We start from the raw sequence: 14,502 nt of genomic DNA, 5'->3' as shown, positions 1-14,502 counted from the left end.
AGTTCAAAGGATTTTACTACCTGATATGAAGACCGTAAACAGATTTTTAAAAACCAGTTTTTGGCTCCTTCTTACACATCCAATATTAGAGAGTTGTCAAAGAGAAACCAACGAAACCAGGCGTTGAGTGAACATATGTTATTAGAAAATCGGTATGCCAGTATCTGAGACGACCTTAGAAAACACACATGTAGGAACTGTCGCCCTCGTGTGGTGTGCTTGAGAAGGCATTCAATAATCCAACCCTTAAACCGAAACCCTTTGAAATGTGCTTGGACAGGCTGCATGAATTTAGATGTGTGATTGTGTCAAATTATTACTAATAGTGGTAAATAGATTTTGTGATTCATTATCTAATTGCTTTTGATTAAGTTATTATAATATAAAAAGAAATAACTACAATTAAATAAATAGTCAGGAAAAATAACATGATTGTATAAATAACCAAATCAGTTTTATTTGGCTTAATGAATAATGATCATAATACAAATTATGTTTATTGTTATGATATTAATTATAATGCTCATATGGGCGAATCCTTAAAATCTGTCTCCAGGCTTTCTGTCTTTCTATGCACATCTCTCACATCTCGTCCTCTGTTCTCCAGCTCTCAGTACAGGTCGGTGAAGGTTGATCATTGGCTGATGGGAGATGAGAGGCTGGCGTTTCGCACCCGTGTCCGTGTGTTTACACTCACAATACTCAAGACACGCAGACGAGAGGACGCGTCAGGGCGATGGCGCTCCACAGATAACAGCGGAGATTACCAAACTGTTCAGCAGTATTACATTTAACAAATACGGGCAGTTCTTTTTCACTAATCTCCATAGGAATAACGCCGTCAAGTACTTTTGTTTTTGATTCGTTACGCCGCTTTCAAACTGTTGTAAAGAAAACGCGTTTGCCTGCCTGGAGTTGTGAATGAGATTAACTTTACGCATATTGTCTTCTGTTTCACCAATGACGGGGACTTTACCTGCCGTTTCTCGTAATCGCTTAACTTAATGGCTTGGGGAATTATCCGGAGTGGACTATAGAAATAGGGGTTTTCAACAAACTGACAAGTTTGCGAAGTTTAAGGAGAAACTCGCCTCAGAAGTATCCGGAGAGGGTTGAACGAGGGAAGACAAGGGAATTCAGCGAGACTTTAGCCGACTGCGGCGAGAGCACCTGGGGACATTTTGCAGAAGCGCGACCGGGTGAAGATGCTCTCTGCTTGGATACAGCGCGACCAGTCTCCCGCTGCCTTTCTCGCGTTAGCGCTGCTGTACGGAACCTTTGCGATCCATGCAGGTACGGCAACCTTTCCGTTCGGCTATTTAAGTGAATGTTTACGGACTTCCGTAGACTTTCAGAATGAGGCATTCAACAGATAAGCTCGGATGCGTTTTATAACACGCACACCCGTGTAAACATACACACCCCAAAACACAGATAAGTTTAGTGATAATGAGGTTGTCAAGCAGGATGTGAATTTCTCGTCCTCGATGAAGACAAAACTGTTATATAAAGGTCACGCGGTTTTATTTTTTATGTATGAGCAAAAACTGTCTCTTTTCCTGTTAATTTCCCGTGTCTGGAATTGCATGCATTTTACCGCAACTTTGCATGAACGAAATGAAAGATTAAAAGAGGACGAGGTAGAGGACGGAAGGTGGAAATAGGGAATGAACAAGCCTTTAGGTTTATCAATTTTTACTAAATCTCTAATAGAGATCTAAATCTATCTATCTATCTATCTATCTATCTATCTATCATCTATCTATCATCTATCTATCATCTATCTATCAAGCAGTTAAATGCATGGTTTGCATCTTCGGAGAGAAATTTTCTGATCTATTTCTGCTTGCAGTGCCGAGCTTCTAAGCAGCAGAATTAAGCTGAACCCCTGGTGTTCTCCGAGTAATTAAGGTTTAGCTCAATGCCTTCCTGGCTTCAGAAGGAGAGAGAGAGAAAAATATGAACCTTGTAAAAAGGAAAGAAAATCTGAAGGAAAGCAGAGATAGTCGATTCTGAGATGCGATTCATGTTGTAGCATTTCAATAGCACATTTTATGTGGCTAATTAACTCCTTGTAAAGTTCTGGATAATGTTTATCAATTGCTAGTTCACAATTAGATGATGTTGTGATGTGTTTTTTTTCTGCATGTAACCTATTTTCTGTCTGACCTTAGAAGTGACAGAAAGCAATGAAGCGTATATGAAATATCTCGCTATTTATGCTCTCCAACCACATAAAACCAGATTGACATTCAGTGAGTTTATGTGATTGGTTTTTTTTTGTAAAAAGAAAACAGGAGTATAACTGTGGATGCTTATTTGCCCTCAAATAGTTACATATGTAATATATATTGGAAACTAAAAAAAATATTTTGCAGGCAGAAGTTCTTCAAGACAAAATTCAGTGTTTGAGTCAAAGTGTCTCTCAGGCCTATGCTGACACATGTCCGTCACAGTCAAGATGGATACTGTCTCCTCTCGCATTCTGTCCGTTCCTGTTCTTCCTCTCCTCCTTGTCTTTGTGTATTGTGGATGTGCTGAGCTCAGATTTCCTGTATGCTACAGCTTTTCACTGTTGACATACACATTAATTACCCAGACTGCCAGGAACCCACGTCTGGCTCCTTTGCCCAATCAGCTTTTCCGCTCCTATCTTGATTTGTGTGTGTCCGTGCACGTGTGTTTTGTTTGTGTTTGTTTGGCTGAACATCTCTGTATACACGCTAGAGCGGGATGAGTGACGGAAGATCTTTGCTTTTGGGTATGTAATGGGGTCATACAGTCTGGATATGCACGCACGTGTTCGTGTTGTGGGAGCTGGAGAAGATAACTCTCTCAGGAATGCTATGAATAAGACATAAACTCTTGATCTTTATTTTTTTGACTGTTTATAGAGGAATGAGCGCGGAGACCCTCTAGTCTGACAGTTAAGTTCCATTGGCTAAAAAGTAGGCAGGGCAGTGCCTAAGGTCAAGATGGAGGAGGGAGGTAATCTCTGGTAGCCCCCGCCATTATGTTTAGAAAGCGTAACATGTCGGATCCTCCCAACAAGAGCTGTTGGACTTCGTTGGCAGTCTGGGGCGGAGGGGTGTAATTGGTTATCTTGAGGAGTAGGTCATCTGCATCCTGCAGTCGAGTTTTGAAGTTGCAACACGGATTGTCGTGATAAAAGTGAAACGGAATAAAACTCCTGAAGTAAGGCCTTGTAATTATGTTTTAAAGGAAGAAAAGAAAAAAACGCTTAGATCCATAAGACGTCTGGCAGAGATTTGAACTGCCAGTCTTGTGGTGTGCATTAGGTTTATGGCCGCTGTGGGAGGCAAAGAGAGGGGTGAGTACAGGGCATTGGAGGAGATCACTGGTTTTCACTCACCCCAATACTGTATTATTCATCACTGTAAAGTGGCCTCTTTAATATTTTAAAGCAGTTTATGGTGGTATCTGTTTATGATGCTACGGATTGCTGAAGTGGTGTCGGACACATGTTTTTTGTACATACAGGTGTTGAGCGTGTCAGTAGAGAAACTTAATGATTGTTTTAGTTGGGTTAGTGGTGGAATGAAGTTTTGAAAGTTTGTCACATTTTGTTTTGTATGATATATTACAGCCGCGGAAACCATTTCAAATTTACATCAGCATTTCTAGATGTATTGTGGTCATTCCAGTCCAGTGTTTGTTGTCATACAACAGCAATGTGAAAGACTGACAGTATGACAAGTCACAATGAAACTGTGATAAAAAATATCACATGACTACAAATAAAAAAAATCGAACTTTTCCTAAATACTGCAAATATTACTGTTGTATTGCTTAAAAATGTAACATAAACTTCCTTTCTTTCGCAGTACTTGTGGTCTGAAGAAATAAAGAGCATATTTTCTGTTATTCTCCAGTTTCTATTTTCTGCAAATGAATTCAAATAGAAACAATATTTCTATTTGAAATTTGTGAGAGATATTGTTATTTGTTAGTAGTTCACAGAAAGAAACACAAATAATGATTTTACCTAAACACAAATTTTGTTTTTCTTTCTTTCCAAGAAAAACAATAAAAATCACAAGTTCTTTGATAAGAAGATTTTATGCTGAATGTCAGGCTGTGTGAATGTGAACGGTGCATGTGCATGTGAGTGTAGGTTAAATGTATGCGCCACGAAGATAAGACGACGCAGACATATTCATCTGCGGCTTAAAAGCAAAAGCAGCTTTTGCAGAGAATGAAAGTGAGAGAAATATATCTAAGGGAGATGTATTGAGATGGATGGAGCCCAGGGATTGCCTTTTAAATAGACTTTATTAAAAAAGAGTGCGAGAGGGAAAAGTCAGGAGTCAGAAGCATTGGCATTCAAGCATCATTAAGTCCCTGGCACACTCGGAGAGAGAAGACGACAGCGGCGGGAGAGAGTGAGGAATGGGGACAGAGAGGAGCGTGTGATGAACAGATCGTTGAGTGGAGATGTTTTTATTAAGGTTCTTATCGACGCTTGAAGCTCTCTGTATTAATGGTGGACATTTTTAATGCTTTGCCAATACTGTGCATGTACACCGCCATAAATCTGCAACAAACAGGAGGGATGGAGTCTGCGAGAGAGGAAGGAAGAGAGGTTAAAAAGATATATTAAAGAACATGTGGTGGAGTTGTAATTGCAGGTAAAAGATTCACTTCATGGCAGGAGGATGAATGAACAACAGAGGAGCTGGAAAGAGGCTTGTGAGGAGACATTAGCTGTGTTATGTACTTCAGAAGCAGCGGCCTAAATGAAATGAAACCTCATAAGTGACCGATTTGGAGTCTATACATATCCAGCAACTTAATGTGGTGTACAAATGAGTCAAGTTCCCTTGCGTTGAATACTAAGCTGAAAGCCCAAAATTGTAAATATAATATTTGATTTCTATTTATTTTTATGTGGACGTGAACTTTCCACATTATATATATATATATATATATATATATATTTATATAATATATTCACTATAAAATAGATCAAATAGAGTATTATAATATTACAAAAAATATTTATATCTAAATGTTTATTATGATTACATGCATTGTTTTATTTTAGTATTTTTATTATAATTAATCATATTTTTTAACAAAGTGCATCATAGTGCATTGTGGGATTGCCTTTTTCTTTACAATTAGGTCAGGTATCCCTATGCATCCTGCATGCCTACGATACCTTCAAATGTTGTCTCCATAGGCAGCTTACCAGGTTTTGGAAAAGATTAAGCGTGTGTAAATGAATAGATGGATGGATGATGGGAAAGAAAGACATTTTAATGAAGTCAAAGCAAGGAGTGGATGGTTGAATGAGAAAAGAAGAGAGGGAGACTCTTCACCCCACCAGAGTTTACGGCAGCTGGGTGGTGGTGGGTCGAGGGGCGGAGAGTGACAGGGTCTATAGATGAATGACTCGGTAGGGTGGCTTTGTGGCTGGCTTGAATAGAGAACTGAATGAGGCTCTTTCCTGCCACTGTGTGTGGGGTGTTTGTGGGGTGAGAGGGAGGAGGGGTCACCTTGCTCGCATCTTCTTCAGCTGGAGAGAGTGACTGACCGTGTATGTTTGCGTTTCCTCTGTGTCTGCTCTCCATTCATAGTCACACTTCTTATTCAGTCCTCGTGAACAATGCTGTGAAGAGCCGACATGTTTATGTTGGACTTCATTGGTGTTTACTGTACGTACTGTAAATGCTTATGTTTTATGTCCGGGGGCCAACTGGTAGAGCTTGGCACTAGCTAGAGCAAGGTCATGGGTTTGGGGTTCACACATACTCATGCATATCTTGAATCCACCGTGGAAACATCTACCAAATGCCAGCCTGATTGGTTTCTTTTACCTCAAGAAAAACATGTGATACCTGAACTTCAAATTAAAAAATCCAGCAGACCAACACAAATATGCCAAACCAAGAGTGACTTTGGCGGACAGCCTTCCCTCAGGCTCAGAGTAGATGCTGCTGTGCCTGCCAGAGTCCAGAGATTACTGCATACAGTAGGATCTATTCCAAACCCAACAGCATGACAAACATCTAGGAGAATCAGCCTCTCAATCTTAGTCTGTTGAATTGTTTGCTTTGACAGTATTCAGCTGTGCTGGCTGGAAAACTGATACCCTCATTTGAATGGATTGATAGATGGATGTGACTGGTAAAGTTGGTATTTTTATGCAACACTTTCTGTTTTTACATTCTTTTCTCCAAGCTGCTTCAGAATCTGTTTAACATGATGACTACTACGTGCATCATAGAGTAATGTATAAACGTTAAAAGAGTTATAAAAATCAAGAGTAAAGAGCCTCCAAGTAAGACCCCCTGATGGTACCTGTGGGGGTCTGGATAGCATGTCAGATTCCTTTCGGCAGGGGTCTGGAAGTGTTGGTGCCAGGGCCACGTGAATAGGTCTCCTGCAGTCCACCTGCCTTTGTGTGTCCTGCCTTTAAAGAGAGACTTTTTAAGGCCATGGAGATTTCCCTCATCTTATTAGCCTTCAAAGGAAGTTCAGGCCGGTCCATGCCTGAAGATTAGACCTCAGACAATCTGTGGTATGTGTGACTATGCATTTTACTTTAATAGATGCTAAATGTGTGTTTATTGGTTGAGCAATGTTTAATGTTTAATATACGTTCTTTTGTAGCACACAACGATAGAATGTTAGGGACTGATAGACTATTCACGTATATAAAAAAAATCTGTACAGTGAAAAGGGAATGGGGACCGAAAATGTCAGTTCCTTACTTTCTACCAAACATCTTTTGTTACATCACATGGGTTTAAAACAACATGTGGGTGATAAGTCATCAAAAACAGATATTTTAATTTTTAAACTGTCCCTTTAAGACTTCGCTGCTGAGTCTTTTAGACAAGGGATAAATAAAAACCACACTGTCAGCCAAAATCTCCTTCCTATTTTATCCGCTAAATTAAAAGCTGTGGAATCTTCTCCTCACTCTTGTTTGCTCACTCCATCCCGCTCTTATTTCCTCTGGCTCCTCTATTGTGATGGGGGTTTGTGGAGTTGCTTTTTGGAAGGAAGCGTGGAGAATTCTATCTCTTGCCTCTTAAGGCTCCCATCTGCCCCAGGGATAGAGAATTATTGGGGGTTGAGGATCTTTTGGGGGTTTTATTAGGGTCTTCTGTGGTTTGCATGCTACGGTGGGGCCTCTTGGGAGGGATGGGGGGCATCTTCCCTGAGAACACACACGTACACATACATGCCTGCTCACCGGCTGGTTCTCAATGTTGAAGTGCTGGAACGAAACGTCCCCTGTGTGTGTGGCATGCTGGTAAAGGCAGTCTGATGGTGTGTGACCAAAGCATAATGTTTCTTTGTGACGTCGGTCTAGTTTTCTTTGAGGAGGCCACACACAATGTGCTTTTGTGAACGAACAACCTTGCCTGACCAGGAAATGAGAATGCAGCGTTTGACACACAAAAACAGTGTAAAATGCTGATGAATGAATATGATTGAAGATATAATACATTTGTTTGATGCACTGGTGCTATTACATTTGTATTTGGTGTTTTAAACACTAACCTTTAGACAAATACAAAAGAATAGTCACTGTTACATGCATCTGATTAAAGCAGAGCCCTAGTTTCACAGTCAAGACCTCAGGAATGAATCCTAAGGGCTTGTGATGCTTTATCCAGTTGGATTGTGTGTTGTTGCTGATTCCACACCCTTTTGGTGTGATTCTGGTTTGATCTTTCCAGTTTTGCCTGGTTTCCTTGTGTGAATGGTTCCACTCCTAGACTGTGAGGTAGCAGAATGTTCAAGTGAAGGGAGGAGCAAAAGCAGGGAAGTGGATCTTAAACTGCTAACTAGGGTTCACAAGAAGGCCACGTTCACAGGTCAATCAGATGTTTTTACACCCCTCACTCATGCAAGACTTATATGCTTTGGTCTGTTTTTGGTCATTGAAATATGTTTTACTGTTTGCTAGTTATTATTTTGGTAGCCAATTAATCGGTCGTTTACTTTAAATTGAATAAAATTTACTTTAAATTTCTTTATTTTAATGTATTTTGTTATTATTTTTCTTAATATTATATAGCTGTGGCCTGGTGGTTAGAGTTCAATTCAATTCAATTTTATTTATATAGCGCCTTTCACAATTTGCATTGTTCCAAAGCAGCTTTACAGGGGAAAAACGAAAAACCCAAGAAAGGGTAAAACACACTACATGGTGTTTTATATAATAAATCCAATTATTCTAGTAAATAATATCTAATGTCAGCATCTCCTGGTGGTTTATTTAGCATATTTGCATTAAGTGAATGCTTGGCTGAAAAGATGCGTTTTTAATCTAGATTTAAATTGGGCGAGTGTGTCTGATCCTCGAATAATATCAGGGAGGCTGTTCCAGAGTTTAGGTGCTACATATGAGAAAGCTCGACCCCCTTTGGTGGATTTAGTTATTCTAGGTATTATCAAAAGTCCTGCGTTTTGAGATCTTAGAGAGCGTGATGGGTTGTAGTATGATAGAAGCTCTGTTAGGTAGGTAGGGGCTAAACCCTTTAAGGCTTTATAAGTGATTAAAAGAACTTTAAAGTCAATACGATACTTAATGGGTAGCCAGTGAAGGGTTGATACAATTGGGGTTATGTGATCATATTTTCTGGTCCTGGTTAGAACTCTGGCAGCTGCGTTCTGAACTAACTGTAGTTTGTTTATTGATGATGCAGGACAACCACTAAGTAGCGCATTACAGTAGTCAAGTCTTGAGGTCATAAATGCATGAATAAGCTTCTCTGCATCAGCAACACACAGAATATTTCGTAACTTGGCAACATTTCTTAGGTGGAAAAAGGCTGTTTTTGTGACATTTGAGATGTGATTTCGAAATGACAGGTTGCTGTCTAATATAACGCCTAGATCTTTTACTGTATTTGTTGGAGTAACAGTACATCCTTCAACTTGCAGTTTATAATCAGAAATATTTGGTTTGTGTGTCTTAGGTCCGATAAGTAATATTTCTGTTTTATTAGAATTTAAAAGAAGGAAATTATAGGTCATCCAATGTTTTATATCTTCAATGCACTCTGCCAATTTGGGTAGCTGGGAGGAATCATCTGGTCTTGATGAGATATATAGCTGAGTATCATCTGCATAGCAATGGAAGCTAATTCCATGTTTTTTAATAATGTTTCCAAGGGGAAGCATGTATATGGAGAACAGCACGGGTCCCAGAACCGATCCCTGAGGTAATCCATAATTTACTTGCGTTAAATAGGATGATTCCCCATTTAGATGGACAAATTGATGTCTGTCTGACAAGTAAGATCTAAACCATTGTAGTGCCTGTCCCTCAATACCGGTATAATTGTGTAAGCGATCTAGAAGTATGTTATGGTCTACGGTATCGAACGCAGCACTAAGGTCAAGCAGGACCAAGAGTGAGATGTTACCTTTATCTGATGCTATAAGCAGGTCGTTTGTAATTTTAACGAGCGCAGTTTCAGTGCTATGATGAGATCTAAAGCCTGACTGAAATTTTTCGTGCATGTCGTTATTTTGTAAGAAAGAGCACAACTGAGTGCACACTACTTTTTCTAGAATTTTAGACAGGTATGGGAGATTTGAAATCGGTCTATAGTTTCCTAGTTCATTTGGATCTAAGTTTGGTTCCATCTGTCCGTCTGTGTGTAGGGCTAGTGATCAGAAGGTTGCCAGTTTGAATCTCAGTACCAGCAGGTCATGACTGAAGTGTCCTTGAGCAAGTGCACCTTACCCCAGATTGCTCTGCAGTAATGTGCTACTGTAAAAAACTACTTGTAAGTCGCTTTGGATAAAAGCGTCTGCCAAATGAATAAATGTAAATGTAGTCTATTAGTTTTATGCTTTATCTACAGTAGCAAGGTGGCCTCTGTTGTCCTTCCAATATGCTTCTTTGCATTACTTTCTTCCATTTGGTGTAGTTTACACTTATGCCCACCTCTGCCGTTTCCCAAGCTTCTTACCCACAGACGGACAGATGGATTGTGCGGCCGACCTCACACTCACCTCGCACACAGCTCTGTCCCACCTATCTGCTCCGATTAGCAGGGGATTTGAGTGTGTAGTGGCTTCTTGCGCACCCCAGTGCTTATACGCAAACCCAGCATCTCAATCCGCTGCCACAGCCAACATTTCCCCCAATGCACCCCTCAGCCACCCATCCATTCATAGGAAGCAAAACGACCCTTATGCAGTGCAGTGTGCACGGGGTTGGCTAGGGGCCTATCGCAGTGTGGCTCGTGTTTACGAGGATTAAGGAAACAGATGGACGGCCATGCTGACTGGTGTGGCTTCATTAACTCTCAGTGCGACCGTTGTAAAGTCCTCCGCCCCTGCACTTCTCGCTCCGGTGCTCAGGGCCGAGCTAGACCAGGGGTCTGCGCAGAGAGCGAGGTAACAGCATGGGGAGGTGAATCGCACTCATGACGGCTGTGAAGATGTTTATTGATCGGAAAGCTGAGATGTCGGGCTGGGTGTTTCTACTTGATTGATTAATGTTGAAGTGAAGCAGTGGGACTTTCTTTAAAGAAAGACTCCTGACATCATGTTGTCAAACCAATGGCTGAGAGAGTGTGGTTTTCCCAACTGAGTTGTGTATGTTACAAGTGTGTGTCGCTGTGTTTTTGTGCGGCTGTTTGTCAAAGAGCATGGGTGACATGGCAATGAAAGACAAACAGATTTGAAATTGTACGTATTATGTTAGACAAGATCACGATCCTTGCAATTCCGTTGAAAAGTGGATTGAGGACGCATTCAAGATCGATCTCCATTTAAGATCGTCAGATCGCCCAACCCTTCTTGCAGCCAAAAACAGTACGTACTTACCCATCTTAATATATGACTTAAGCCAGGTAGACAGACTTAAATCATGCAGCCTGTGAGAGAAAGCTTTGACAGAAAATGTTTTTTGGAAGGACAACCCCACAGGGAGTCCTTGTGCGTGTACTGTGGTCTGTTAGGAGAGATGTTAGGGCTGCAACCCTACGTATGTCACTCTGGGGTAGACAGGTGGTGTAAAAACACAAACTAGCATGAAGACTAACTTCTCTTCTGGGGTCACAGAATACTTTTAGAGGTCTTTATGTTACCATCTGCCCGTAAAAGGGATTCAAACACAACATAGACCCGTCAGGGATTGGCAAGGCAAAACTTATTCCCGTGCACAGATTTGGTACTTTTAGAAGTCGTTCTGAAATCATTTATTAGGTCATTGCTTCACTGATTATTCTTGAGATGCCATCGCCGCAATGGCTTCTCATAATCTGCTTGCCGGTAATGACTTCCGAACACATTTACGACCCTTTTGCTTTATTTGTGAGACAAATTGAAGTTGAAATGGAGGGAATGGAAGGCCCGTGAAGTCTAGTCATTTGCTGCTTAAATCTTCATAACGCAAGCTGCTGCCAGCAAACTGCCCTTATGTTGATGTGTCGATGCTCACATTATTTAGTGCAACAGAGCTTTTGTTTCATTGATTTAAAGTACCGAGTGTGACTGACAGGAAAAAGTCTTTGTGCAGCTTATGGCGTCCGCCAACATCTCACGCACTTGCTCGCGGCTGCATTTAAGATTGTATTTGTTTGCGAGTGTTTGTTTTGCTTGAATGACAGTTGTGCAGTGCTGAGGAGTGCGTAAATCTATCCTAAATGAGGCCAGACCCTTTAGCACCACCATTTACACATCTGTCCTGAAGGCGCAGACGCATTGGAAATAATGACCCACAATCGACTGGAGACAGTCTAAGGATGGAGAAAGAAATGATGGGAAACTAGAATAAACAGGACTTATGGAAACAAACCTGCCCTCTGTGTCTTTTGCTCTTCTCTCAGCGAGAGGGCCAATTACATGACTATGTCTTACCTGTCTTTCATCTGCTAAGAAGAGCAGTGCTGAAATGATGGTCCCTTCTCTTGCAATTACATGGAGACGTCCTGGATAAGGGACCCGGCGATAGAGATACACCCTTGAATACCTTTGAGGAGATAAAAGACCTGTTTGACTCTTTGATCCATCAGGAACCTGAGAGAGATCTTCTCAGCCTTTTGAATGCACAATCCCATTTTTGTGGCGGTATTGTTGTTTTGCTAGACCTTTTAACATTATATTTATGTTTGTGTTTCACAGGACATGCTGAACTATGAAATAACTGCCCTTACAAATGATTTATTTATTATTTATTTATGCGGTCATTAATCATTAATCCTTTAACACTGTCCACCATTGCGTATATGTTGTTGTTCTGACATGGGGTGTGCGAACAAAGGTTTTGTTTGTAATGCCTCTGCCGTCTGTCGTGTCTGAATCAGGAGGCAAAAATCAAGAAGATCTGGCAATATGAGCTTAGACAAAGACCTTGATAGTTCAAAGGTGGTATTTTACATACAAAGACAATGTTGTTTTAATATCTTAGATTTAATTCAGTGGGAAAAAGTCCAGGTATGAAATTATTACACAAAAGAATTTAACAAAATATACTTAATTAGAATTCGCTAACTTAGCCACTTAATCGTAGTACAGAAAATGCTTGTGAGGATCCGTGAGTTAGGCTACATGTGAAAAAGTTTATAGTTTTGTTAAACTTATCAGCAAGAGATCAAACTAAGATTTAACATCAACACATAAAAGCAAGGAAAGTTAGATGGTGCATTAAAATCACCACCACAGGGATAGTATATTATATTCTAGAATATTAAAAACTGCGAAGATTTTAAGATCAGCAGTTCTTAATATGGAGACATCCAGGTGGGACCAAAGGAGGAAGCATAAAATAATGAAAAAAATAAAATTCTGACTTGTTATTTTTGCTTGAAAATTACAATTTAGCTGTTGTAAGATGCATTGACAACCTTTCTTCAGGCTAACTAGCCATTAAATTTGATTTCATTGAGCATAATAACGGCAGACACTGTGTGCTATCTGGCTGTAAGATTTAAGAGGCTGTGATGTCATAAATGGTCAAATGACATTTAGCCACAACTCATCCAAAGGTCAGAAGACAAAAGGCTTCAGAAATGAGACATTTTAAACAAAACAAAGGCAAATATGAAATAGAGACAGGGATGGATTAGTATTGCAGCGAGAGCTGATAAAACACAGCCGTGCGCATAAAAATGCCATAGTGTATAGTTATTTTTGTTATTTTTCTTTAGAAAAACTGTTAAGAACAAGAAATGTCTGCTCTTCCGATTGATAATGATTGATAAAGATTTTATAATAAAATGTAAGTTAAAGTCATAGCTATACATTTAGCAAAAGGATGTGTGTTTGTTTGCAGTGCACAACATTAGCAGACTCTTTGTGGTGTAGGGTGGACAGTCTTCAAGCAATGTTCAATTGCAATTTAAAAGATAATAAAGACACATTACCTTAAAAAGGGGTACATTATGATCTCATTCAACATCCAATGAGCTCTTGAAAATTGCATTCAAGAAAATGAGCATGACTCAAAATGAGACCTTTTAGGTTTAACTGCTTCATACCCGTCTACCAAACCCTTTCAGGCTGGCTTTGTGGCTGAAGTGAAAAAGGTCAAAAAATGAGGGTGGGATAGGAAGGGGAGTCCCAGGAGAGAGAGATTGCTTGAGGATTAGTTTGGTTTTGATGAAATGGAGTTTTCAGAGGTAGATCTGTCGAGATGGACAATGCGATTTCAAATACTCACACACTGGCACTCAGCTACACGCGGCCCTATTAACAAATGGAGTCCTGCTGGAGGAGCTCAACCCCCCACCTAAGTGTTTTTTCATGCTCACTTTTTTCCGCTGTTTATTCAAGGGATTATGGATCCCTAATCTCTTTGAACCATAACTCAGATTAGATTTTGTATTATTTTTAGGGTCGGGCCTGTACCCAACTCACTCTCTGACCGACCATGTTGCTCTAATAGAAAATTGATTAAAGTGCTTGACCACGGGTCCCAGATTGCAAAAACATGACAACAGAGAGATAATGAAAACAGACAGCATCAGCTTGTATTGCATGTATTCAAGCGTCCACCGTCGATGACACAAAGCAATTGATTTCTTTGTTGTTGTGTTTGCACCTTTGTTTGAATGTTTATACATGCCCACAGGGACACGAAGAGTGAGATTACTTCATGATGAACTCTGTCATTGTGTCATGCTTTTCCCCTCAGCATATTTTCTTTGCTGGTTATTGTTGCATACATGGCCTGAATTGCCTTGTCTGTGTATAGATGCACCGGGTTGAGAGGCAAATGAGACACATGAGGCATATAGTTAAAAGACTGTAAGAGAATAAATATTTATTTAATCTCAGTCTCACTTTGTTTTCTCAAACATGTAGCTACCATCTGTGTCATCTCAAGTTTTTATCATATGCCTGAAAACTAAGCTATTTTAGGAAAGGTACAGACAGTTTTGAAAAAATATTCCCTCTAAAAGGTCATATGGTAACACTTAACAGTAAGGATGTATTTGTTAACTAATGCATTAGCTAGTAAAGGAATTAGCATTAGGGCTAATTAAATATGAATATATATTT

The 14,502-nt window shown here is 40.0% G+C and overlaps 1 protein-coding gene across 1 annotated transcript in view; it reads left to right on the top strand.

Moving 5' to 3' along the window:
- The first annotated feature begins 695 nt into the window (after window positions 1–695).
- The window catches only part of unc5b (unc-5 netrin receptor B), a 49,220-nt gene continuing 35,413 nt past the window's right edge, over window positions 696–14,502 (top strand). The window contains exon 1 of the mRNA XM_079472396.1: window positions 696–1,293. Within this exon, the coding sequence (XP_079328522.1) occupies window positions 1,206–1,293 (88 nt within the window). The 5' untranslated portion in view covers window positions 696–1,205. The remainder of the gene's footprint in view (window positions 1,294–14,502) is intronic.

Source organism: Barbatula barbatula (genome assembly GCF_947034865.1).
Source record: "Barbatula barbatula genome assembly, chromosome: 14".
Classification (NCBI taxonomy): Eukaryota; Metazoa; Chordata; class Actinopteri; order Cypriniformes; family Nemacheilidae; genus Barbatula; species Barbatula barbatula.
This window is presented reverse-complemented; position numbering and strand designations above follow the sequence as displayed.